The 27,448-nt window shown below is 39.6% G+C and overlaps 3 protein-coding genes across 3 annotated transcripts in view; 1 reads left to right on the forward strand and 2 right to left on the reverse strand.

The window, feature by feature from the left end:
* Window positions 1-1,967, reverse strand: part of pde11a (phosphodiesterase 11a) — a gene marked incomplete at both ends in the record, with an annotated part of 56,556 nt that extends 54,589 nt beyond the window's left edge. The window contains one exon of the mRNA XM_083908417.1: window positions 1,176-1,967. Coding sequence (XP_083764543.1) covers window positions 1,176-1,967 — 792 coding nt within the window. The remainder of the gene's footprint in view (window positions 1-1,175) is intronic.
* Window positions 1,968-4,058: 2,091 nt separating this feature from the next.
* On the reverse strand, window positions 4,059-6,455 carry LOC310943093 (cytochrome c-b). Its single transcript, XM_083908607.1, has 3 exons — window positions 6,345-6,455; window positions 4,700-4,881; window positions 4,059-4,607 (listed from the first exon to the last, which is right to left on the reverse strand). The coding sequence occupies exons 2-3, from the start codon at window positions 4,869-4,871 to the stop codon at window positions 4,462-4,464; spliced, it is 318 nt and encodes a 105-aa protein (XP_083764733.1). The 5' UTR covers window positions 4,872-4,881; window positions 6,345-6,455; the 3' UTR covers window positions 4,059-4,461.
* A 7,236-nt stretch (window positions 6,456-13,691) lies between these two features.
* The window catches only part of osbpl6 (oxysterol binding protein-like 6), a gene marked incomplete at its 3' end in the record, with an annotated part of 33,166 nt that continues 19,409 nt past the window's right edge, over window positions 13,692-27,448 (forward strand). Inside the window, exons 1-2 of the mRNA XM_083908857.1 lie at window positions 13,692-13,775; window positions 22,750-22,996. Of these exons, the coding sequence (XP_083764983.1) occupies window positions 22,853-22,996 (144 nt within the window). The 5' untranslated portion in view covers window positions 13,692-13,775; window positions 22,750-22,852. The remainder of the gene's footprint in view (window positions 13,776-22,749; window positions 22,997-27,448) is intronic.

The raw sequence follows: 27,448 nt of genomic DNA on the forward strand, positions 1-27,448 counted from the left end.
CTTCATTTCTACTGTAATTGTTTGGTCAGCAAAGGGGAGAAACATGCTTAGACTTTTTGGAGGAATCATTAAACCAAGTTCTATGTAGTCACATGGAACTTGCCAGGGCCATTTCTAGCTGTTTGGGGGCTCTATGCGAGATACTATTTGGGGGCCCCTATTTTTTCCAAACTCAATGTAGAGATTCCTAACTTTTTCATATATTCTGTGATGATGCAGCAGGTAACAAGGTAGCATAACAAGTTGGCATAACATAAAAAAGTTTTAACCCACAATTCAAAAACAGTAAAAAATAAATAACTAAACTAGCTTCTAAATAAATATAATTAATTATAATGGGATTTTTACCTGATTACCCAACGAACACTTACATGCTTTGCAAATGAATGCATGCAATACATGCAAATAAAGACAGGTACTTTTCATTTTCAAAAATATAATAAAATATGAGTCTGAACTTGCAGCTTGGGGGCCCCATGGTGGCTGCGGGGCCCTATGCAGCTGCATAGTCCGCATATAGCAAGAAACAGCTCTGCATATTGCCCTAGTTTTCCAACTCAATGCAGACAAAAGGCAATAACAAAAAAAACAGTCAAAAGACAGAATTCTCTTTAATTGCCTTAAAGGTGCATTATGTAATAAATCTAAAGCAACTGGCCATAAAATCCTCCTAATATGTCACAGAGACTCAGGAATAATGTTCATATAACAAACTGAACTCACCAACAACAACAACAGTACAGACAAAATATTTGTATTAAAAAATATATTTTGCAGACTGCAAATCATGTTTATGTTTTGAAATCATGTTTTGGCATGTGGCGCCACCTACACTGTCTACCAATCATTGCAGTCAGTAGAGTCTCAGCTGCCGAGCAACCACGGCTTGCCAGTTACGTCAGAAAACGAAACCTAAAAGACCTCTGTATTTTGAATGTGAATGTAGTAACAGTTTTTGGCCACATTCTTACATATGGCACCTTTAAATGTATCAGTGGTGTTTTCTCTGTTTGTGTTGGTTACAGTGAACTCAACTCTGTTGCAGTGTTTCACTGGTGATGACTGTGACAGGTAAAACAGAGGGAAAATTATCTCTTTCTCTCTTTTTTTTTCTTTCTGTGTGACTCATGCAGATGCGCACATGCGTGACGCGTGCACGGAGCAGAGCAGAGCACCTGATAAGCGTCAGGGATGTTAACTGTCTCCCCGTGTTCAGCCACATATCCAATGATCCCTTTCCCCCACGGAACTTGAACTTCGTCAGAATTCATTGAGGGTAAAACTGTGGTCCCCGCGTGCACGTCAAAGAATTTGGACACCAGTGTCTTCTTGTTCCCGGCCCCCTCCACTAAAAACAAGGAGCACCGGTCTGCGTCGACCATGATGCAAACAAACACCAGGATTTTGTAGCTGAGACTAGTTATATCCAAGTCGTTCGAAATGTCTTTGACAAGCTCCAGGAAAAACTCTCTCTCGTTGTGTTCTTTGAGGTAATATTTAAAATCCACGGCCGTGGAAGGGTACTGGGGGATGTTGACTCTGGACTCCAGCAGTGCGCTCAGGATGTGCGCAGTGGTCGGGGGCAAAGAGCTCGCCTTCCTCAGCAGAGCTCTCCTCCTCATGCTCGTCAGCGGCTCCTGGGCCCTGGAGTTGACGTGTTCGTCGTATGTCCTGTTCACGTTGATGGCTTTTGATCTGGCGAAAGTTTTGCGCAGCTCCCTCTGCGAGGCTCTCCGCTGCAGACCATCGCATTTGCTCGCCCAGCTGTCCTTGCACGTTTTGGTCGCCTTCCCCTCTCTCGGCACGGCTGCAGGAGCCGTGGCCGGACTTTTGCTCGCCTGGTGATTCTTGAGCCATTTCTCCACCATGCCATAATTGCCCTTTCTGTTCAGGTAGTCCTCGAACAACTCGGGATGCGAGTCCAGAAAACTTTCCACGTCAGAGAACACCATATTTGGCACAGCCATGGCTCTTCTTCTGGTGGCCCTCAGTGAACCAAACCTATGAAGTCGCGCAGAGAAATACCATCGATGAGGCGCTTGCTGGGGGCTAAAGTGAAGAATTGTTTGAAAAGCACAACTTCCAAGATCCATATGCCGGGAACACTCCTTACAGTTCTGGCTGTGTATCCAGTTTCCACTCTGTGGGGAGAAGAAGGATGGAGACTCCCTTTGCGCACCAGAACTCCCCTCCACACCATCTCCACATCGTTCGCCTAATTGAACATCCTTTTATAAACTGGTCTGAAGCAATCCCGGCGTGGACGCAAATTCGGGCTCGCGTGGACTTTCACGGGCAAAAAAGGGAACCTGACACAGAGCCACGAGCGAGCATCTCCGTCGTGTGGGTCTTCTCTTGTGCAAATGACGGCTGGCTGTGGTTGGCTCTGTCCCGCTGACGCGCGCGTCGTCACACTAACACGGGGAGCTCAGACTCGCCTCAGCATCAGCCTCCAGCCTTCTGAACCGCGTGCCCTCTTCTCTCCAAGTATGATGATGGTGATCACCTCATCATCATCTAATACATCAACATGGACGATCACAGTGGTTATAATGATTGCATTCAGCAACAATTCACTGCTAATATAAATGTATATGCTTAATAAAAGCACCACCATACGGGTGCGTTATTATCATTATCATTATTATTATTATTTTATGGGTTCCTGTGCGTTCCCAGTGTAAGGCCTTTGGTGATGATAGCACTGCAAAAGCTGACAAGAGTCATCAAAGTGAGTGACTGCCGCCTGAAGACGCCCGTGTTTCAGCATCAATAATAAATGCTGCGACTCGACGATTACATTCATTTCCATATCCGCCAAACTTCGTCAAATGTGGGACTCTGCAGTGATTTAGTTGCGCAGCGGCGACTTTTATTGACACAAGAAGGATTTCACATAATCAAATTCCTTCATACATAATTACCGAGTCTCAGTGCAGGTTTAATGTTTGAACGCTAGAGGGAGCAGTACTCCACAACTTTGAGTTGGGAATGTGGACAGTGGAGTGGTTCACCCTCATTGAAGAAATTTAGTTTGAATTTAACTGTGAGCTAATGATTCAAAAACAAAACAACACATTTTTGCCACATTTTGATTCTGTGTGATAGTGTTATTCAAACACAGAGGCGATTCTAGAGTCTGTAGGGGCCCTAAGCAAAAATTCCCAGGGGGCCCTTCCTTCCAACCAGCATTCATCACAATCATGTTATAAATAATCTGACACCACGTTAAAATTCGAGTTCAAAATATTTTTTTTTTCTGAAATGAATGAAAAAACCTTGTAATTAAAAAGTATGTGATACTATAAATGTAAAGAACAATAAAATATTGTAAATAGCTTTGAAAAAAACTATATAAACTGAGTAAGAAAAAATACATTACACTGTAAAGAACCCACATTTTAAAACAATATAAATATATAGAACAATAAACTACTGTAAATAACTGAAAAAAAAAAGATATAAACTGAGTAAAAAAGATATGCATTACACTGTACATAATCCTCTTCATTTTCCAACTTGCAGAACGATAACTTCACACGGGTTAAAGTGAGGTGGGGCCCCTTTAGGGAGGTTTACTACCGAGATGTCATTGCAAATCGCCCATTGTTGTTTAAAGGGGACGGGGAGGCAGCTGGTCACTGCAAATTTCAGTAAAAACAGCCCTCAGGCTCCGAGTGTCGGGGGCCCCCTATCAGCTCGGGGGCCCAAGCAGTTGCCTGCCTTGCCTGTTCACAAGCTGCACCCCTGACCCCAACCTAAAGTAGATTCAAGGAATTTTGTTACAGTTGTTAACTGTCCAGGTTGTACCTCACTTCTCGCCCTATATATGTAGAGAAGCTACCAATACATTGAATATCACATTAAACCAGCGTCCCACCACACCTGCTGTACCGCAGTGACTAATCATTAATATTTCTCCATCCAAGAGAAACTTGGATACACTCTGGGATGGATCTTGTGACATTAGTCATCTGCTCTACAAAGCCTAACCCAAGAAGAGAATAATTGAATTCTGGGAAAACCAGTCGAGCAACTTTTAAAGTTAATGTTTAGTTTTATTCGAGGACATTTTAAGACCAATGGTGTGTCATCAAATCAGGAACAGGGAAACAAAAAAATTAAGACAGCAAATGATGAAAATATAGAGGCACTAAATACTATAGGACAGTCAGTTGGCAAATATAATACACAGCTTCCAGGTTCTACATTCAGAATGCAACAGTATACGGTTTGATAATTTAAGTGGTACAAAAAAGGCACCTGTTAAAACCAGGGAATATAATTCCGTCAATCACAACATTGGACCAGATATCAGAAACAAAGCTGTGGCAAAGACAATGGCAACTTGTGTCAACACCACTCAAGACTGCTCACTGTTCTCCATTCTGAAAACATGACAAGCCTCTTGGGCAGTTTGTCCAGATGTAAAAACTAACAACGGTTAAGCGGAAGATTTTGTTAGGAGGTTGCAGACTTCAGATATGCTATGAGGTCGGCACGCTCGTTCTTCTTTTTGATGCCGGCGAAGATCATCTTTGTTCCTGGAATGTATTTCTTGGGGTTCTCCAGATAAACCATCAGGGTGTCTTCACCCCAGGTGATGCCTACAAATGAAGTGAACAAGGAGGAGAACCATGTTTTAGACTGGCAGCAGCAGCAGCATGATTCATAAAACTATTTGAACACGATAACTCACCCTTGCTTTTATTAGCATCCGTGTAGGAGAAACCATCTGCTTGGCCTGTTTTGCGTCCAAACAAACCCCAAAGGTTGGGTCCAACCTTGTGCTTCCCATTTTGTTCCACCGTATGGCACTGGGCACACTTCTGGACAAATGCCTTTTTACCTTTGGCAATGTCTGCAGGCATGATTTCTGTTCTGGAGAAACGCACACAGGACAGCTCCTTTTAATGACCTCAGAATGCATGTATACTCTTTATACTGTAATATCAAGTGCATACTGTTTATATTCTGTAACTGTCCATAATATTTTTACCTTTTTAGACCGTCTTATTGTCGATATTTTTCTTATGTCGTACTTTTCCATGTTTATTACCTTTATCTTAACTGTTGTTGTGACACTGAATTTCCCTACTGCTGCACTAATAAAAGGACTATCTTATCTTAAAAGCATTGTTCATCTTTGACACATAAGTGTAAAACTTACAGATGAGTTTCATGACATAACTGATTATTAAATTGTATACTTCTGTGGGTGGCATTAAAAGTGTTCAAATGTAAAATTAAAATTTTTCTGTGTTTTCTAAGTAATATTCTGGGTTATGACATCACATGGACTGTAGATAAGAGGCAGAGCTTCAGCCTTTTCCTTTCTTTACTTGGTTAAATATGGCAGTTACTAGTGTTGTAATATTGCATTTAAGTACAAAATACACATACAGGTACTTTATTTATATTTCTTACAACTTTTACTTTCACTCCACTACATTTGCTCTAACTAAATTTGTTATTCGTTACTACCAAATAAAACCAGAAGAAGAAGAGTTTGTAATGGTCTGTATTTTTTTATACAGCACCTTTCTAGTCTCGATGAACTGCTTTACACTATAATCTTGCCAATCACACGCTTCAACATGGGTTTAAGTGTCTTGCACAAGCACACATAATTATACAGGCACAGAGCCAGGAAGTGAACCCACAACCCTTCCAGTAAAAAGACAACTCACCCTTCCACTGAACTACCATTGCTCAATCCTAGCTCCAGCCTCCTACACTCTTTTTAATACTTCTAAAACGAAAGTACTTTTTTATATCATAGACTTTATAAGACTTTTATTTATTATTATAAAACTGACTTAAACTTCTATCAAAGTCATTTTCTGACAAGATTATTTTTTAAATTACAAAAAAATATGTATACATTTGACCACTAGGGGGAGTTCAGTCCCATGTTGCACAATTGAACCATTGTTACAAAACGGTTTAAGGTAACCTCACGTATTGTACTGATAAGACCATGTAAACGGCACATAATCCGTGTGTGATTGTGTTCGGATTTCCAGAATTTAATGAAAATGTGGTCTGAGGTAGGCTACATTTGTTATATCGGGTTAAATACAAAATATCGTAAGTCTGTGTAAAAACGTTAAAGTTTGAGTTACGTTAACATAAAACCTTTGTGGTGCGAGCGAAGTGGATGTAATTTCGCCGAGAACACGTGGCTCGTAAAACGCCGGAAACACCGGTACCGGCTTTTTTTTTTAGACCACGTTGCACACGAAAGGAACCGGCAAAGACTGGTTTTAGTCGCATTAAATGCCGCTACACACGTAACAAGAAGAAGAAGAAAGCGTAACTGTTATCATAATAAAATACTTTACCTTTTGTTCACACGTTTCTAACGGCCTTCCTGACACTTGTGGATCTTCTTCCTCACACTCGTGACTCACGAACACGTCCTCCCTCTGAGTGAAGGTTACTCCTTTGCTCCCGTCTGACGTCATCAGTCAGCTGACCCGTTTCGTCACGTGCTTCACCGGCTGCAGTTGTGTAACTTAAACTGCGCCTTTTGTAACGTGAAACCAAAACAAGTCATCGATCAACTGCTTCTGTCAAACAACGTCACATAATCGACTCAACACACCACTGTGTTAGGACATGCAGAGCTTATACAAATAAACACATTAACACACTAATACAAACACTTTTCTGTAATGATTAATACGCCAGTTTGTAGAAGCTCTTTATATTTCTCATGCTTAAATATAATTATTATTGTTATAAATAAAAAAGAAGAGTAAAGCCAAATAAATAAATAACAATAATAATAAACAATAGTTATGTTTTCTCTAATCTAATACATTTGTTGAGCACTGTACATTGCAAAAACACAATTTGAGATCTTGTGTCTGAAGTTTTTGTTTGAAAATTTTAAAGAACTTAAAGGTGCATTATGTAATAAATCTAAAGCAACTGGCCATAAAATCCTCCTAATATGTCACAGAGACTCGGTAATAATGTTCATATAACAAACTGAACTCACCAACAACAACAGTACAGACAAAATATTTGCATTAAAAAATATATTTTGCAGACTGAAAATCATGTTTACGTTTTGAAATCATGTTTTGGCATGTGGCGCCACCTACCGCCGTCTACCAATCATTGCAGTCAGTAGAGTCTCAGCTGCCGAGCAACCACGGGTTGCCAGTTACATCAGAAAACGAAACCTTAAAGACCTCAGCATTTTGAATTTGAATGTAATAACTGTTTTTGGCCACATTCTTACATATGGCACCTTTAAAAAGCAAAACAATCTAACCATAATTATCTGACTTTTAGCACAATTATTATATATCGACTGATGTTAAACGTGATAAAGTTTTTGGCCACATCGTCCCGCTCTAACTGATATTGTTAAAGTTAGAGTTACAGAGAGTGCGTTTACAGGCACACACACAAAAAACGGGTTTATCAGGGTTTTTGTAGTTATCTGGTTATTCAAGTGCTCGTGTAAACGGAATAAACCGATATCATTATCAGTTTATTGCTGGTATTGGTTTTTGAAAAACCTGTTTAACACACCTAGGTTTCTGTCAATAATCTGATTTCCTAGAGACATGTATACACTTTAAACGGTTTACTCCAGTTACCCGATTATTGACAGTTTTTTTTAGTGTGTATGTAAACGCACTCAATGATTTGCATTTACTTTATATAACTGTAACTGACCTAACTGTAATACTGTGAATATATGCCTTACAAAAAGGTTCCTATGGCTAAATGTATAATGTCTAGATTGTGTTACAATACATAAATACAAAGATAAATTCTGACAGCAGTCAATAAAAAGGTAGGAAAACTGTTGCAAGTAATATAAACAACAATTAACACAAAATACAGTGTGTAAGGTTAATGCCACCATTGCTAGACTGACCAAGTAAAATGACATATTTCAACAAAAAGAGCTCAAACTCTATGAATGACATTTGTCCAGTGAGATCTGAGCTTCCTGCAAGGCCTTGACATTATAGCAATTCAACACATTCAACCTTCTGTTTAGATTTTAGTGTGTAGTAATGTTTTGTCTTTGATCAGAACGTACTGTAATCTGTTAGTTAGAAAGCCCGGTATCCTCAAAACTGGAGGACCAACAAATTGTGTGTATACTGGACGTTCTGACCATAAGATCGCAGACAGTTCTCGTCTACTACATCTACTCCGACCAGGACATGTGTCCTCTGACCTCTGCTTTTTAGTCCTCTACAATGATGACCGAGGGTCCAAGGGTCCACTGTCACAGTTGATGTGAGCAACCTCACGGGCCATCTCTGTAGGAGTTAGTGTGATAGCCAAGACTGTACTTAAGTGCACAATTCACATATATGTACTTTATTTTGTTATTTGTATTTATAGCAACTTGTACTTTTACTCCACTACATTTCCCCCGAACTATCTTAGTTACTCGTTACTACCAAACAAAACCATGGTCATGGTCTGTATTTATATAGCACTTTTCTAGTCTTCATGATCTTTCATACCCATTCACACACTGCAACATGGAGTTAAGTGTCTTGCTCAAGGACACATACAGACTAGCAGAGCCAGGAATTGAACGCACAACCTTCCAGTTGAGCTACCATGGCTCAACCCGAACTCCTCACTTTTACTTTTCTATTTTATATCAGACAATTACTTTTAATACTTAACTTAAGTACAGCAAATATACACTTATAGACTTTTACTTAAGTAATATTATAAAAGTGACGTAAACCTCTACCAAAGTCATTTTCTGGTAAGATACTTGTACTTTTACTCAAGTATCCCTTTAAGGTACGTCATACAAGACGACTGCTAAGGCATCAGAGCCTTTTGCAGAACATGCTCCACCACTCTTTAGAACAGAAACAGTTTACAGAACACTGCCACAGTTTGTTCAACGTTTATTGGACAACCTCTCTCCTCCAAATGTGATCTGTAAACATGAAGGTTAGCAGAAGCAGGCAGGTTTCTCTACGACCCCTCACATGCTCTCTCTCATGTATTTGAGTGGTTCTCTCTCTGGCTGCTGGCTGTGCTGCCCCAGGCTGCAGGACACCAATATCAACATTTGTTCCGAAGGCTGTGTCCCGGAATTATACTTTATACTGTGTCTTTTACCTTATTGCATACTTTCACAAATTTGTGACCACAAAATGTTTCATACGGACATTCCCCTTCATGTTCTACAATGGAGAGCCACTCAATGAAAATAACCAATCACAAGCAAGGCTATTCTGGCACTGGTCCTGTGAGACAGGTGAAAGCTTAAACTGGAGTATGTCCAAGTTTAGGATGCCCACCATGAAATCTGATATCCAGGCCACTTTTGAGACAGAGAACATGGGTCCACTTGTCTGTACTTTACATAAGACCATCCCCATGAACTCTAGAGCAGAGAAAACCCCACATTTCAAAGGTTTGATGACCCTAAAAAAATAAATAAGATAAATAAACAGATAGCACTAAGGTATAATCTTAATGAATAAGAATTATGATTGCCATAACGGAGAACCCGTGTTGTTTACAAATGAAGAAAACATGAATTTTAAAAATGTTAAAACAACAAACCAATACAACATATTAATTTGATGCATTTTCCAGAAAAAATAATATATCATATTGGACACGTTTATGAAGAATTTGGTAAATGGTTTAATTTTAAGGGCCCAATCAGGTGCCTGCTGCACCTCCAAGGCCCACCAGTGAGATGTAGCCCACAGTTTATGGAAGCCCTCTTCTTCAAGATCCCTTACCGCTAGAGCACCAAATGCTCATGTGCACTGATTCATCCCAGCATTGTGATATACAGTAGACGCCTTCATAAAAGTAGCGTGGTCACAGTTTTAAAGTACAGCAGCTAAATGTATTAAATTAAGGCTTTATTCTGTACGCACCCACTTACCACTCAATCTCTAAGGCTGACATTTTTGTCGTCAAAGTGTATAAACCTATAATTCTATCTGCTCCATTAAGTGCAACAACTAGAGTAAGCTGTAATTTACATCGCATTCTTAATACTGTATATCACACTGTGTAAATCAAGTGTGGGTATACTATATGTGCATAGGTACTGATTATGTTTAATCTCTATTTGCATCGTGCTAATGATGGTTAATTTGGCTGCAGCGACTGGAATGACTTAAATAACTCTAAGGCTGGATGCTCTCATCTCAAAGGCGGTTACTAAGGGTTTTATCATGGACCTTTATAAAGACAAAAATGCTGCTGTGTCTTTGTAAACGCCTTGTTAATATGTCTACTCTGTCTAGTTTATATTGTCTTGTCTGTTTTAAATCTAATTTATTTTTTTCCCCCTCAAAAGGCCGTTTGCCAGGCCACAGTTGTAAATAAGAATGTGTTCTTAATCTGTCCTGCCTGGTTCAATAAAGGTTAAATACATTTAAAAAATAAAACAATGACAATAAAACAGCATCATGTCAAATTCATGCTAATTTACGCCACTGGATCTGACAGAGCACTTGTTAGTCGGTCAGCGGTCGTGGGATGGATCGATGAGAGAGCTGTTGCCAGGCAACCATTCAGGCTATTGTTACATGGAATAAGTCAAACAAAAAGATGAAAGCAGCATCAAGCAGCTGAAACCCTCTGAAGTGGGTGATCTTTTTTATTATTATTACTATTGTTACAGACTTACAGACAACATGTATTCTGAGTGTTTTCTGTTTCACTATAAATTATTGAAAATAGTTTGCAGCAGCAGCAGCAGCAGCATTGCACTACTATAAGTCCGAGGACTAACATCGTCTGTATTTAATTTAATTATGATTAAGTGTTGGCTTAGGCCAGGGGTCACCAACGTGGTGCCCGCGGGCACCTGGTAGCCCGCGGGCAGCCAATACGGTGCCCGCGGGCTCACTTCACTTCACCTCACTTGCATGTATCCATATGATCGCTCAGTAAAATATCTTTGATATTGTTTATAAAAACTGGTAATCGTTAGGAGTAAGCACTGGAATGAATGTGTATGCAGTTGAATGCATAATATTAATCATTTAAATGGTAAACAAACAAAAAAATATTATATGGTAGCCCTCCATATTATTTTTTACCCTTAAGGTAGCTCTCTGTCTCAAAAAGGTTGGTGACCCCTGGCTTAGGCCAACTAAAATGATCTGGTACCAGATTTAAAACTGTGTATATTTATCGGTTGTTGTAGTGTGATTGTAACTTCTAAATCGTTGTTTCTGATTGTTGGCCATCTTGATTGTTTATTTTTCCCTGAGCAGTTTATTCACTTCATTACATTGAACTTTGCTCTCTGTCACCTGGACATTCTAGTTATTGTTGTGCTTAAAAACTGCTTGTGGAATAAAAAAAACATTTGTGATCTGAGACACAGCAGTAGTCGTGAGCCTTAAGGACACAGGTATTTTTCCTCATGAGCTTGTGTTGTGTCATAATAAAAACCCGCGCTGTGGAAAACATAGTGGAAAATAGGGTTAGCTATACTAGTCACTGTTTTGGATACAGAATAACACAGTTCCCCTTTGTGTCGTAAATGAAGCCAAGGCTCATATAGTAGGAATGCAGGTAGTACTGTTTTTCTGTTGCCATTACACCGTGCAAGCAGTTTTAATCAGGTTGTTTTATTAATCTGAGGTTTGAGAGGTGAAATAGAATTATTTTATTTTGCATAAATTCTAAAAATAAATAAAATAAATTATATTAGACATTTTTTTCTTATTATATCAAGGTTTTCTTTTTGTGAGTTGTTATTTTATGTTGTACACCTGTCCCATTAATTTTAATTGATACCAGGCTATTAACTTCTAGGTAGCAAATTAACCACAAAACTACTACTATATTAATAGAGAGTAATGAGCTTCAAAATCTTTAAAGCATAAGAAAGGGACAGTTATGGATGAGTCATTGCTTTGTCTACTCTTGCCACAGTTTGGATGCCCGTGCCTCTGCGGGTGTGGCAATCCTGAGGGTCACTGATGCAAACAGACTGAACAAACTCATCCGCAAAGCCAGTAACGCTGTGGGGGTGGAGTTGGACTCTCTGACCGAGGTCTCAGAGAGCAGAATGTTGTCCAAGTTAAAGGCGCCATATGTAAGAATGTGGCCAAAAACGGTTACTACAGTCAAATTCAAAATACAGAGGTCTTTTACGTTTCGTTTTCTGACGTAACTGGCAATCCGTGGTTGCTCGGCAGCTGAGATTCTACTGACTGCAATGATCGGTAGACGGCGGTAGGTGGCGCCACATGCCAAAACATGATTTGCAGTCTGCAAAATATTTTTTTTAATGCAAATATTTTGTCTGTACTGTTGTTGTTGGTGAGTTCAGTTTGTTATATGAACATTATTCCTGAGTCTGAGGAATGTCCTGAGACATATTAGGAGGATTTTATGGCCAGTTGATTTAGATTTATTACATAATGCACCTTTAAGGACAATACTGGAGAACCACAACCACTCCATGACATACTGATCGGTCACAAGAGCTCGTACAGTGAGAGACTGATTCCACCAAGATGCACCACTGAAAGGCACAGGAAATCATTCCTGCCTGTGACCATCAGACTTTATAACTCCCATCTTAAGAGGCATCCAGACAATGTATGAATTATCATATTGATAATATCTATCCTGTACACATTGTACTTTTTTGTTATTCTTGTTTTAAACAGGGGGCGAGTACTATTTTATTGTATTTTAATCTTAATCTCTTGCACTCTATTTGTTGCTCTTTTTAATTTAAATTTTAAAATTTTTATTTTTCAACTTGTGTGATCTTTCTGTACTTGCTGAGTCTGATATGGAGCAACTATGACAAAAACAATCTCCATCGGGATAATAAAAGTATTCCCAGAGGCGCAGCTTGTGAACAGGCAAGGCAGGCAACTGCTTGGGGCCCCGAGCCGATAGGGGGCCCCCGAAACCTCTGCAAACCGCTCTGCAAGTTGTAAAATTAAGAGGATTATTTACAGTATAATGCATATCTTTTTTACTCCGTTTATATATTTTTTTCAGTTATTTACAGTATTTTATTGGTCTACATATTTATATTGTTTTATAATGTGGGTTCTTTACAGTGTAATGTATTTTTTTCCCCTAAGTTTATATAGTTTTTTTAAAAGTTTTTTTCTAACATTTATATTTTCACATACTTTTTAATTACAAGGTTATTCCATGTTATTTCATTCATTTTGAAAAAAATATATTTTGAACTCATATATTTTTCGTTGTGTCAGATTATTTGTAACATAATGGTGATGAACACTGGTTGGAAGGAAGGGCCCCCTGGGAATTTTTACTTAGGGCACCTACAGACTCTTGAATCGCCTCTGAGTATTCTGATTATGATCCAGTTTTGTCTGCCCCCCGCTTGAATTTTGTCAACTCTGAATCCGAAAATCCATTGCCATGCTTTATAGTCAGCCAGTGTCTGCCGGCGTCCAGACTCCACTCCGGTGATTTGTTCCCGCTCAAAGCCGATCTTGCTGCAGGGAGGAGCGAGTGTAGTGCAGCTGAGCCGAGCTGAGCATCATCACAGCCCGCATTCAAGGGAACAGCAGAACACAGCACTTTTTTCTTTTTTGACTTTCCACGCTGTTCCAGCCTCCGTCCAGCACAAGACTTTACAACAAGAAGGAGCAGACATTTTGGATGTGGGTGTCTATTTGAAGCCGCCGGTTTACTGTGAGCAGCCCGAGAATCTCTGCCCAGTCAAGGGAGACCCCCCCCTCAATTGTTTCCTGCGCCAATAACTGTAAAGAGATGGTCGTTACTCCGCAGCTGTGGTAAGAAAACAAGCCTTTATCTCTCTCTGCTTTTTTTTTCTTCTCCCCAGCGACACTGCTGCTTATACACAGGAAACTACCCGCTTATTACAGTTACACGTTAAAATGAAGGGGCGGGAGAGCCTCTTTAATATTCATCCGCTCACACACGGAAACCCCAGCATCTCATCCTCAGCTATTGACGTCCAGTCACCGACGAGCAGACACCGGACGCAGGCACCTTCGCCTCTTATGTGAGACACAGGGATGATGATGATGATGATGATGGTGTCCTTTATGGACCTTATCACAGTAACAGCAGGGACGTGACACTCATATGAGGCTCATGTAGGACCCTCCTCTCCCTCTCCCCTCCCCTTCTACAAAAACATGGAGGCTGTAGTGGGGTGATGATGAAACATCCAGGCAGCCCAACTCTATAACTGACTCTGAGCAGCACACAATGCGTCATTTTGACCTTTTTTTCTGAAGTGATAAACGCCTGAAAAGCCCATGACTCATCTATAACTGTCCCTTTCATAGGATTTTGAAGCAAGGCACCCTTTGTTCATACTCTGAATATACAGTAGGTTTTTGATTTGGAGGTTAACAACCTAGCATCAGTTAAAATGAATGGGACAAGACAATAACATAATAAAAAAAAAAGAACACCTGAGAGAAACTGTCTAAGTGTTTAAAATTAACAATAATGATTGTCCTTGAAATTATGAAGTTGATAAAGTGTAAGGGCCAATTCCAATTCCTATCTTAACCCTCAAGCTCAACCCTTAATCTTAACTGGCCCTCAAAACCAAGTGTTGAGGGTTATTTTGTCACTTAGAAATGGGACACCCCTTAAATGCAGATACGTCTTCAGACTGTGGGGGGCAGAATAACGATTATTTATTACGATCCGTTTGTCAGTCAAGTTATTAGGTTGTCAGTTAGTTATAAGATGATACACGTACAAATACCACAACCACGGACATATTCAGCTGACAGTTACCACACACCAAGGCTTATTGAAAAGTAAACGATAGCAGACGATCGCTTGTCCGCACCAGCCGGCTATTGACAAAAGATCTCAATTAACAAAGAAAATACTTAATGTGTAGCGTACTCGTTTCGCTGCTTTCGGCGACATCTTTGTTCTGTCAAAACACGCAATGCATTCTGGGTAGCCCTCGCTCCCAAGGGTGGTCTCGGAAAATCTCAATATTGAGGGCGATACAGCCCTTAAACTTGCCCCTCAACTTTCTTTCTGAGAATCGGGACAGCACCTGCACTAGAGGGAGCGCATTTTTGAGATTGAGGGTTAAGATTAAGCGGTTTAAGCAAGGAATTGGAATTCCCCCTACGTTTCTGTTTAAAACAGAGGCTTTACGGTGTAGGAAATGTAAAAATCCTTAAAGGTGCATTATGTAATAAATCTAAAGCAACTGGCCATAAAATCATAAAATATGTCACAGAGACTCAGGAATAATGTTCATATAACAAACTGAACTCACCAACAACAACAGTACAGCCAAAATATTTGCATTAAAAAAATATATTTTGCAGACTGCAAATCATATTAATGTTTTGAAATCATGTTTTGGCATGTGGCGCCACCTACTGCCGTCTACCGATCATTGCAGTCAGTAGAGTCTCAGCTGCCGAGCAACCACGGGTTGCCAGTTACGTCAGAAAATGAAACCTAAAAGACCTCGGTATTTTGAATTTGAATGTAGTAACTGTTTTTCTATGAATCTCACAATGCAGTTCTCTCCTTTTTCTCATGAACTCCATGTTGTCAGAATCAGAATAACATCAGGGACGTGAGACACTGATGTAGGACCCTCATCTCCCACCTACTCTTTAACAGAAACATGGATGCTGTCGCTGCCTGCATGTTTTACTCTCTTAACTGACTTTGAACACTTGACATTATGACCTTTTTACCTCAGCTTCACTGTTTCCTCCCACAGTCCCCACTGGATTGACTGCCATTGTGTGTTCAAGGAATATTAATGAGAATGTTCTCTCCGCTCAGTAGTCCTCTCATTGTGCTGTTCGCCATGTGCTGATGCGAACGGATAGAGAGTTGACCAACTTCTGTTGAGCCGCTCACAAAGATTTGCTCCACAACAACACTCATTTTTCTGAAGGTCAGCCTGTGACTTTGCAGCTGTTTTAAAACGACACATACATTTTAGACGAGCTGTAGGGATGAGCCAATATAGTACGCTGTATCGGTGACTAGGGATGGTATCGGTCATCTGATCAAAATCACTGGATCGTGTATCGGACGGATACAAATTTTAAATCCAATAAAATCCTATACAATACTATATATGACATGCTTCACAAAAGTGTCAAAAATAATAAGCAAAAGCATTTTAGCTGAGTCATGTTTGGGCTGTTTAGTTCTTCTTTTTCTTCTTCATTTGTTACACAGTTGGAGAATCATGTCTTTGAAATGACTCGGCACAAATGTGTTGTTAACTAGCTTTATAGTTCGAAATGGTCTAAAATAACCGTATCAGACTATTACTGGTATCGGTAGATACTCGAGTCTGTGATATCGGTATCAGACACAGAAAAAGTGATATTGTCCCATCCCTATCGGTGACAGACTGGCCAGAATAACTGTATAGGTTATTGGAAAAATTATAAAAATAAGATATGATCCGTAAAGCTTAAATATCGTGTAAATGCGTGACTAAGCTCAGGCCACATCCACATCAGTCCGTTTGTTTATCGTTCAAAAATACATATATTCTGTCCAGTTTAGAAGTTGACCGATATGGGTTTTTCCATGGCCAGTGACAATGTAAATCTATTTACAATATAGATAATATATCATGTAAAATAAGTTAATATCACATACATGAACTAGGTCATCAAATAACTTAAAATAAATAGTGGAAGTTGTGGAGTTGTGGAAGCTTGTGACAAACAATAATGCATAAATTGTAATAATTGGCTAATTAATAAATGGTAATCGGCCAAAGCTGACTATTAAATAGCCGACTAAAAAACGACAGAGCAGAAGCCAACTTCACCACGATGATCAAAATACTGTATTGGAGCTTCCTTCCTTCCTTCCTTTGTTCATTAATGTTAAAACTGAGGAGGAACCACTCATTGACAGAATCAATAAGCAATATGTGGCTCTAAGGACAACCACTCATCTGTAACTGTCTCTTTCATTTGCTTTACAAGTTTGTATCTAAGAATAACCAGATTAGTTTTTGGTTGATTTACTTTCACGGGAGTAAATAGTCTGGTGTCATTTGATATTCACAGATGAGAGTGTAAAACATGAAAGCAGATTTTTCTCCCCCAAAAAAACCTTCTCTCACAATACATAGTGTGATGTTTAAAAATGGGTTTATACCAAGTTGTGACTGGATCAGGACACAAATTCAGTCTCGAGTTTCAGTTCCTGACAGTTTTTCTGTGAATGTGGGCACAGATATGTTCCTCTGTGATACCCAGCTCTACCTAGATGATGTAATGTTTGCAGTGCAGGCTAAACTGGCTCCGTCCAGTTGGTGTTGTTTAAAAAAAGAAGAAAGGACAAAAACCTATTTTCAAAAGATGCGATTACTGCCTCCAGATGTCATGCAAGATTGACTTGATGCATTTAGCCTGCCACGGTATACCCAGGTAAATGGTGAAAACAGCGCCGCGCTGATCGATATGCATTATTAGTCGGTTGTAAATTCAGACAATGGCTGTCCTCGAAGTCCCTGTAATATAATCTCGGGACATGAGTCTGCTTTTGTGTGCCCACTTTAATTATGCAACAGAGAGGGGAGATCAGCAAACTTAGACCTTACACTGCCGGTCAATAATGGGTTATCGTGGGTGGTTATGGATGTGGTGACAACATAAGTGTCAACGTCTTTCCCCTCATTTTCAACGCAGAGGTCCCATAACTCTTCACGGTGTTCTGTCTGTGATGCAGCTACTTTCAGGCACAGTCACAGGAAATGATCCAGGATAAACTGGTGTCACAGTTTGAGGACGCAGCCAATAATACATCTACATATACAATGTGATCAGTGAATCATTATTGATCTCTTGAAAATGTGACCCGTCACCTCCACTAAAGCCAGAGCTGATATTAACAAATGGTCCTGGAACCTGTGATGCTAATTTAGCATCTTGCTCTAAGACATGTTATCGGAGCAGACAGCGGTTGTTAAGCCCGAAGCTTCCGATTTCCACAATGTTACAGGAGTGGAAATTCATGGTGGTCTTTAGTCATGAAAGCAGAATAATTCACCAGAATTATTTGCATAATAACAAACACAGTAGCTGGATTTGGACCAATATGGTACATTTGACATGAATTGACCTTCATATCCTGTGAACTTGTGAAGACAGACACTTTTACAAATTACAAAGTACAACAAAAAAAAGCAATCAGATGTAACAATAATGAGCTGCATTTTTGTTTAAGTTATATTATTAAGAACATATTGGGCACATATGATAATGCCAGCATCCATAAATTCCATAAATTCTAGTCTCCTGTGTTAACCCTATAAAGCCAAACGTATCATATGTGATACATGAGTTTTTGAGCCTTCCACATGAGCAGTGTGACAATTTTTTTCCCTGAAAAACCCGATGTATAAAATGATGGGAAACCCGACAGAGAAACCTGACAGAGATGCAAGCACTGCGTAGCCCACTTTGCCCACGTGTACTGTGAGAAACGCAGAGTGCGTCTTTGTCTGAACAACTGTCTTCAAGCCTACCATCACTCAAAATAAAAAGGTTGCGAACCACAAAATTAGTAAAAATAACTGAAATGTTATGTCTTTCAGACTTGGAATAGTTGGATTTGTTTGTGTATTTTTTGTTCAAGAAAAACAAGAAGATTTGAGCATTGTGACCCGCTGTATCAAGTATGATACAAATTAAAACTCCTACATGGGAATTGATATTTGAAAAACAAACAAACAAAAAAAACATTTGTTTGTTCAGAAGGACCAATAGAGGCTCCAGTTTCAAAGAATTTGAATTTTCTGTCAACTATTTAATGGTTTGGTCTTTACAAGGTTAATGACCCACTTATTAGATCAATTTACTCAACTCGAGTCTCCAGAGTCCTGTTTAATCAACACTGTATGAATATTTGACTTTGGATCTCAATAATAAACAGTGGGTGGCTCATGTCAGAGGTCAAGTCATCTCTCATTACTCTTAAGTGATGTTGCTTTCAGAGCATGTAATGAGACACAGTTGTTTCATGTGCGTGAGTGCAGTTTGGGGAAGCAGAAGTGAAAGTGTTTTCTTGCCTATCTAGACACTTCATGGAGGTGGAGCTTCGCAACTGTTGGCTGTTGTGAGGAAATAGACAAGAGACGCCTGCTATTCATGAGGCTTTGTTGTGAGTTTACACAGTGTGATCACTGAATTGGGATTAAATCATATTCTTAATGACAGATTATTTGATTATGGATTCTTGTGTTAGCTGGTGAAACAGAAGTCTCATTCCATATATGCGCACATTCATATCTTTTGGCATTAAGATGAAAAAGATGAGCAAATGTAAGTTGCCAGGACAAGTTGGTAGGACAGAACAGTGAACAGTGAATCTATCTGTAGCAGTGATCGTGCGAGTTGTTCCGTCGTCCGGTGGCATTTTGCGCTAACTTGAGGCAGTAAAAGAATGTCTCCAGAAGGGTCCTTTTGCTCACACTGTTACATACTAGTGTCATTGTAGCCTCTTGCAACTGAAGGCTCGGCTTTGTGCAGAAACACTGCAGCCACAGTCCATTGTATGAACTTTGGAATTTCACAAAATGCATGCATGAAAAAGAAAAAGTCTTGCATCCACTATGGGTAGTATAATAAACCGATATACCCACAAATATATTATATTAGTGGACATTAGTCTGTATGACTTGTACAAGTTACAACTTAAGTCATTTGAGAGCTAGACAGTCATTTTGCCGACTGTGTTTTGTATCATGTTTTAAATAATGAAATGTAAAGGAAGAAAACACAATAAATACCGACACACACCGTCTCTAAAAAATATAGCACCCCCTTAGAAGTAGTGAAACACCTGGCTCCTCTCCCTGGAACATTTATTCTTTAGTGTGTGGTACTAAATGTGGCCCATTGTAACAGAATGGACTCAGACTTGACTGCAGTGAGACAGCACGTTAAATTCACACATCCTTAAAATATTTACCAACCACAACTTGCAAAAAAAAAATAGCACAGTGTTTGGTTTGACTCTGTTCCAGAAGTGTCACTCTAGTATGTGCATGGCAGATCCTGCTGCACCCCCCCCCCCTGCTTATGAAGGACCATAATCATGGTGACTGGATTTAGAAGATTAAGCTCATGACTAATCAAGTCCTCGATGAATGCTCCTCTACGCGGCAACTGGCTTCAAAAGGAGCTGCTGTCTGTCTGTTTGTCACCACATGCTGTCGGTCTGTAACGTTTTAGCAACCTGGAATTCTAATTTGCTTACGAGCTATCAGTAATTGTTCGCCTTACTCAGCAACAGAAATGGTTTGGATCACATATTCAGTAATGCAGTTATTCTGTTCGTTTTGCAAAGGTGAAAACAGCAACTCTGTGTTTTTGTGGTATTTTTCTGTCATTTTTCGCAGTTTGACAGTTGACAGATTTGAGCTGAGAACTACAGTGGAGCCTGCATACACAGCCAGATTTAAACAGTCAGGTGCACAGAGAAAAGTGCTCTTCATGTGTGCTTCCTTATTAGGTCAAGGAGAGTGACTCCATTTAACAGGCTAAGTGGCATACACTATCATACAGTGGCTTAGATCCTAGATGGCTTAAGACAGGGTGGGGATGATGACGTTGTCATAGTATCTGAATTATAGATGGTGGTGTGTGTGTGAGTGTACCTCAGCGTTGCATGTCAGGGTGACTCGTCATAGTGCTACAAGGAATAATGTTTTTTTAGCATTTATCAATAGAGCCTGACACATTTATCAGGTGGCTGTTGTATGTGCTGACATGAAAACATTTATTTTACAGAAGAAACAATGTGGAAAGACACAATGGCAGTTGAAAATAGTATTATTATAGTATTATATTATAAATAAACTTGACTATTATTATTATAACTGAATCCAAAACATGTCATAAGACTTAATATGATAAGGATGTTCACAAATATCAAATTATTATAATCATATTAGTAATAATAATTATGTTGTTATATATAGAAAACAACCCAGAAAATGTCCACATTTAAGAAGATGAACGATCAGAAAATGTGTTTTAATTATTAAAAAAATACTCATATTCTCATCGTTACAGCCCTAACAATTAATCTTTTGGATGTTTCAATCATTAACATGTTTTATAAAGATGTTAACAATACAAATATGGGTGTTTTTAAGTATACATTTACAAAAAAGTCAAGTCATACTTGAAACTTTCTCGACCTAATATCAGACAGTAAAGAAAAATCAACATTAGTTTGAGCTCTAGTTATCAATCGAAAGGTTTCATCAAATCTCCTAGAGCCAAGTCTAAGGTAATGATACCAAAGTGCTTTCCTGAATTCAACATTTAGTCATATTTAGTTTAATATCACACAAAAACCCTCTCAACAGAGCAGCTGTTCTGCATTTCTGCTTGAAATTATTACTCACTGAACACAGCAATTGCACACAGACCAAAAATAGTTTTTGCCATCCACCAGTGCAACCAGTTTTTTCCCACCATTTTGATTTATTGTAGAACTGCTCTTTTTCCGGAGTTAATTAGACTGTTTCTGCCCTGAGGGAAATGAATGAATGACCAATAGATGTTTCTTTCTGCAGTATTACTCATATCCGTCTCTCAGCTTGTGTGTTAATAGTGCATCTTTTTTCATCCACTAAAATATCTCATATCTCACTGAGCGTCTCAGTTTGTGAATTGAACAGTTTTTTTTTGGGGGGGGGGGGGGGTTTGGAGCCGTTTGTATTTTGTGTCCTGCATTTTGACGTATGTTTGATCAGTGCTGGAAGCTCCTGAGAGTTCATACAGTTACACTGACGGCAACACTGCAGGAAGTGTTACGGGGTGTCAGCATGGTGCAACCCAGTGGCATGATGAAAACGAGCACTCCTCGTCACTACTGACACAGGGCCATTAAATGCTCTTTACTAGACATTTATATAATATCTCTGCTACGAGATTCTGATTTTTGTTGGTTTGTAAGATTTTTCAGAGCTGTAAATGGTTTCTACCGTCTATTGATTCGTACCCTCGCTGTGATTACCGTCATTATCTTAGGTGGCTGAGGATTTATTTCTGCGGGATGCAGTGACATCAGCCATGAATGAACATGGTGATCCACCACATGTCGTACTTGTAAACACAGTTCAGCTCCTTGATGGACAACGATATACTGTTTTCCTTTTAACTCAAGTAAGGGATGGATGCAGTTAGAATCCCAAGTCAGTATAGGGTTAGGTTAGAGCCGAGTGATGGGCAGAAAATAAGCAACAATTTTTCAGATGAACCACTTATTTTGTCTCAATTCTCAAGAGAACCTGTGGAAAAAACCCCAGGGGTTATTCGGGGTCAGTTTCTTCACATTAACATTATGCATTACAAATGAGTCAGTCAATGAAATAGATAGTAAAGTGAGTCTGGGTTATGAAATGTCAAAACATTTTGAATTTTCAAAATAGTTAACCGAGTAAATAAGGGAAACAATCAATTCAGTATATTAACCAATAATCACAATAATTATTCAGTTTGGTTTTAAAATCACTTTGTATTTGAGTAATTTTGTGTGAAAAGCTTGATGTGTCTCTGTTGAGCATCTGTGAATATATTGATCCTGATGGAGGACACTTCTTAAAGCACAAACACTCATTCCTAATGGTAATAAATTAGATTAAGTGGGTTTGATCAGTGGCAGTGGGGCTCACTGTCAGGGTTGGCATAAACAACGAATAAGGCTTAGTAACAAGTGTGTGTGTCATGGAGTGAATTCCTGACCTTTGTTTTTCAGATGAACAGCGAACAGTGACAGTGAAGACGTGTCAGAGGATGCTCCTGATCTGCAGGGCCCAGTGCTGAGGGAGGTCCACAGAGACAACTGGCCAGTGCCCACGATGTCTTACCACCAACACTACCAGCGAGGCCCCCATGGCCGGACCATGAGCTCTGAGGAGCGGTGCGCCATGGCAATCAAGACCTCCACACCTGTTCACAAGAGCGCCTCCTCCTCCTCTTCATCCCAGCGCGACAGCCGGCAGGTATTTTTCAGGCCACAGGAAGGGGGAAAATCATATGATATTCATTTGAATGAAAATAGCTCGAGTCGGGTTTAACACCGATAGGGAGTGAAAGTTATTTTCAGTTGCTGCAGTCAGTGGGGGCATGCAGCCGACAAAAAAAAAACAGGCAGATAGAAAAGAAATCATGTAAATAGCCAATGTGTGAAAGAAAAGACGCAGCAGTATCTAGATGCTGAGAACACGGGGGCTCAGAGACTCAGAGACTCTGTGTGATAATAAGCATAACAACACAGTAGAGTCAAAGCTATTCTCTTCATTGTTTTAGAGACAAAATGAAGCAGTCAAGAAAATAGGTTGGTGGTGTTTTTAAAAAAAAAATGCAATTGCTTTTCTCATTATAATGACATGTGAAAGCCAAAAAGTTGTCAATAAAGTTCCGGTAACTGAAGTCAAACATTCCTGTCAAGCTACAGTCAAAATCAAATGAACACCAGGCAATATGCCAGGCAACTTTTCTGTTTGGTGGCTGTATTCATTAAAGTGACAATGGTGGATAGCTGTTGTGCCCCAGGCACAAAGGGGAGAACATTTTTATCAGACTCCAATTCGATCCTAAGACGTAGATCACTGACTGCCATGAAACGCGGTTGAAGTGAACAAAGAAGATGGAGCGATTAACCTACAGGCAACAGATTTTGCTTGTGTACTTATCACTTCATATCAGGTACATAAATGAGAATTTACCTTAATATTGGGATACTGCAGATCTAGATTTATGTCCACTCCGGCTATTTCGATAAAAGCACCCTGGGGGAAATACTATGAGAGTCAGTTATATTATATTCTACGACATATTGCTCCATCACATTGGTTTTAAAGTGCCCGATGAACTCAGCACAGGCACCATTCATTTTTGCAGAAGCTTTTCCTGCCAAGATGGCGGCGTAAACAAACAGATTTTTGGAGTTAAAGACATGGATGCTAATACTGAAAGTAAACAAAGAACCACTGTTTGATTTTGTCAACTGACCGTATCATCATTTATTTTAAAACATGTTAAAGAAATTAGCTAATTTTCTTAGTTTTACTTTTAATGGAATGCAACAAGAAATAAACTCAGGACAGCAAAAGTCTAAATTCTGACATGACAGAAATCCACCTAATCATCTGATAGCTTCATTGTTTATCATCCATTCCCCTCAAACTCAATGTCAGACACTGGTGATAACAAATTGAGCAAAAGTTTGCTGTTTTAAAATTAGTTGCTTGGGATAAGTGGTTTGTAAATTCTGTTCAATTGAATCTCCCTTTTTTGCTTTGCAGATAAATTCAGACATATCCGTCTCTTCAGTTTATGGCTAATGATTAAGTTGACTCCCTGCGAAGTCAATTAAAAGAGAAAAACAAACAAACTATCAACCCGACAAGACCTTATCAACCGATTAGGTGATTAATCATCTGAGTGAAAGCGGTGCAAACCCATTAGTTAGGAAATAAAAAGCTCATAGTGACATGTGGTAAATACTGAGGTATAACACACAGGACAGTGTGTTTAGTCCTCTGCAGTGAGACATTTGAAGCCCCCAGCCCTTCATACCTCACTGAGCAGCTGTGTCACTGTCTCTACGTAGAAACACGACACCGAGACTGGAATCTGTGACATCACAAACTTTTCCGTCTGCGCTCGGTCATGAATATTTAATGAGGAACAGGCGGAGGCTTGGTGCTCCACCAAACATGTGGCACACTCTGGTATGTTGTGCGGGAGCCCAAGCTCGTCTCTGCGGGAGACGACTCTCTGAGGAGAGAGGGAGAGCGGTTAATACCTCCAATCCATCTGTTCATTGTTCCTTTCTTTATTGTTGCATACCTGCTTTTGAAAAGGACGCCTTTGTTGGCCTCTGCTATGCTAGGTGCCGGTATGCCCACTTTCAGCTTGTTAGATGTAGGCGCATTCCAGATTAGTTTGCAGCTAGTTGTTAGCATGTTGTGCCACCATCAATGAACATAAAAATTTAAAATTCTGGGGTGGGAACTGTGGTAGTTCCCAGGCCACATAGAGTGTGACTCTGGTCCAAACTGAAGGGATAAATACAGTAGTAAGTCAACTCCTGATTGAATACAATTTCAGTCAGACTAACAGACTTTTTTTAGCATGGCGATAAAAAAAAAAACAAGTTAAATTGCTCTATATTCCAACAGCTATCACTGATATGGAAGCATTTGGTCATTTAGGTTGTTTTCACGCATAATAGTCCGCTAGATTCAGTACGATTGGGGACTCGGGGTTGCAATATTCCGCCGGTCCGAGTTTGCTTTCACACTACACTTTCAATAACATATTCCCCTCCTCGCCTGAGGCGGCGTTGCATCAAGAATTACTGAAGGAGAAAGACGAGACAAAATATTAACAAGAACTTTTTCTCATCTGTTGGTTAATGTAGGACAACTTCTGTTTCCTCCACATCAGAGCTGCATCAAATCCTATCATTTTATGTGAACATACGACACATTTACGCTGTTACTCATTTCCCCCGGCTATCATTCTACACGTGTGTATGTTTCTGGTTGTGTTTACCCACAATGCCCTGCGTTGTAGTCCACTTCCCGCATTTGGTTCACTTGAAGCGAATCGAGACCAATGTTTTAGGGGAACCAGTGTTAGCTTCTTTGGTGCGGCAGCGGCTCAGAGTTCGGTTTGCACATTCACATCTACCCTTACGAACCGGTCTTTCCGAGCAAACGACCTAGGATTCGAATTAGAAGGGCTGGTGTGATTAGGACATCAGATCATGAGATTTACTTTCATTATGGCTTTATTGACCAATCAGAAAATCTTGCCAACTGAACCATTAAGTGACTCTATAAAAACGCCTGGCTGAGTTAAATTTAATGCCATTTTGCAAAGTTTTTACAAAGATGGATAAACCTTAGTTGTGTGTAGGCTTTGTAGCCGCAGTATGCTGCATCACTGTTTGCTTGGTGTGTTTTGTACCACACACTGCATTGTCCCGAGGCTGCATTGTAGACCCAGAGAAAGACCTTAGCTAGCTTGACCGGGTCTCAGTTTTTGAGGAAAAATCAGAGAGTGGCATTTTGTTGAGGGGGGAAAAACCTTAATGAGATCCAGCCCCCATTTTTTCAAATCAATACGCGTTCACTTTCCTCTCTGCTGACAACTACTGTTCACTCCGGAGACTCTCATGAGAGCAATTAGAGGCACAACCTGCTGACTGTCTCTCACACGCACACGGCCTGTGGATCAACACATTACACGATAGTTGTAACTATTATACACTATTTCTCTCACTGCTGGTTATTATTTCCTGGATAGATGGGACTTTTATTTTGGTTTAGAGATTGCAGGAAGTATAAATAGAATCACGCACTGGTCTCCTTGATATATGAGAGAGGAGAAATCAATAGTGTTGCTGTAATATGATTTATTTTCATAATCATCATCACTGAACATGCAGATGTTATTGCTGATGAAAGAATGATCCTGCACTTCCCCTCACATGATACATCCTATCATCTTTCTCCCTTTTTCATAATATATGTGTTAGTAATTTAACAATAAATCAGTCTAATGTGCCGGTTTGAGATAACTCTTCAGCACAACAACAGGTGAACACCTGAGCTTCTGTAATTAGTGACAGATGTGCACAGGGGCTGTCTACATGAGTCAGGGATATGGGTATTAGACGTAAACCAGGGAGAGTGAAGACCTCTCAATTCTCTGTGATGACTGATCAATTCACCATCACAAGTGAACAGCCTTATGTTTTATGGTGAAAATAAGAAATGTACATGTCTATAAATATTATATATATATATATATATATAAAATGGTTGTGGCTGTTCTCTAATTGTGTAGCCATCCTCTGTAATTGTATACACCAGGGGTCTCAAACTCAAATGACCTGGGGGCCAATGCGCATCTACACTGGTCAAGAGGGGGCCGGCCTAGAGAACAAAAACTGTTCACAGTATTACATCATGATATCACACGTATACTCAATAATACTATTTATGATGCAAAATGAACGTATTAATATCAAAAACACACATTTATTTTAAATTTCATAAATAATAGTGTGGACAACTGTGATTAAAATTTGTGCCAGGAGCCATTTCAGCCACTGCAATTCGTGGCTCGGGCCCTAACAAGTGTATTTTTATATGTAACTGAATGTTTTAAATGATACATTTAATAATGGGATAATTATGACCAAATGTCTTATTACTGTTATAAAAACATCGCTAGAAAACATATATTATATTCTATCACCTCGCTACACACTGTGTTTAAAAGACGGTTAGGTCGTGGGCCATGTTTTCATTATAACAAGATATTAAGTGAGGGGCCACATGTAATCGACTGGGGGGCCGCATGTGGCCCCCGGGCCGCCAGTTTGAGACCCCTGGTATACACTGTTTTTAGTCACTTTCTTATTGCATTGACCCTCC

The sequence above is a fragment of the Microchirus variegatus genome, assembly GCF_963457635.1.
Source record: "Microchirus variegatus genome assembly, chromosome: 22".
In the NCBI taxonomy this organism is placed as follows: Eukaryota; Metazoa; Chordata; class Actinopteri; order Pleuronectiformes; family Soleidae; genus Microchirus; species Microchirus variegatus.

Coding starts and splice junctions, on each gene's coding strand:
- LOC310943093 (XM_083908607.1), bottom strand. CDS start 4,871: ATGCCTGCAGACATTGCCAAAGGTAAAAAGGCATTTGTCCAGAAGTGT. Junction 4,608..4,699: donor GGATGCTAATAAAAGCAAGG/GTGAGTTATCGT, acceptor CTTCATTTGTAG/GCATCACCTGGGGTGAAGAC.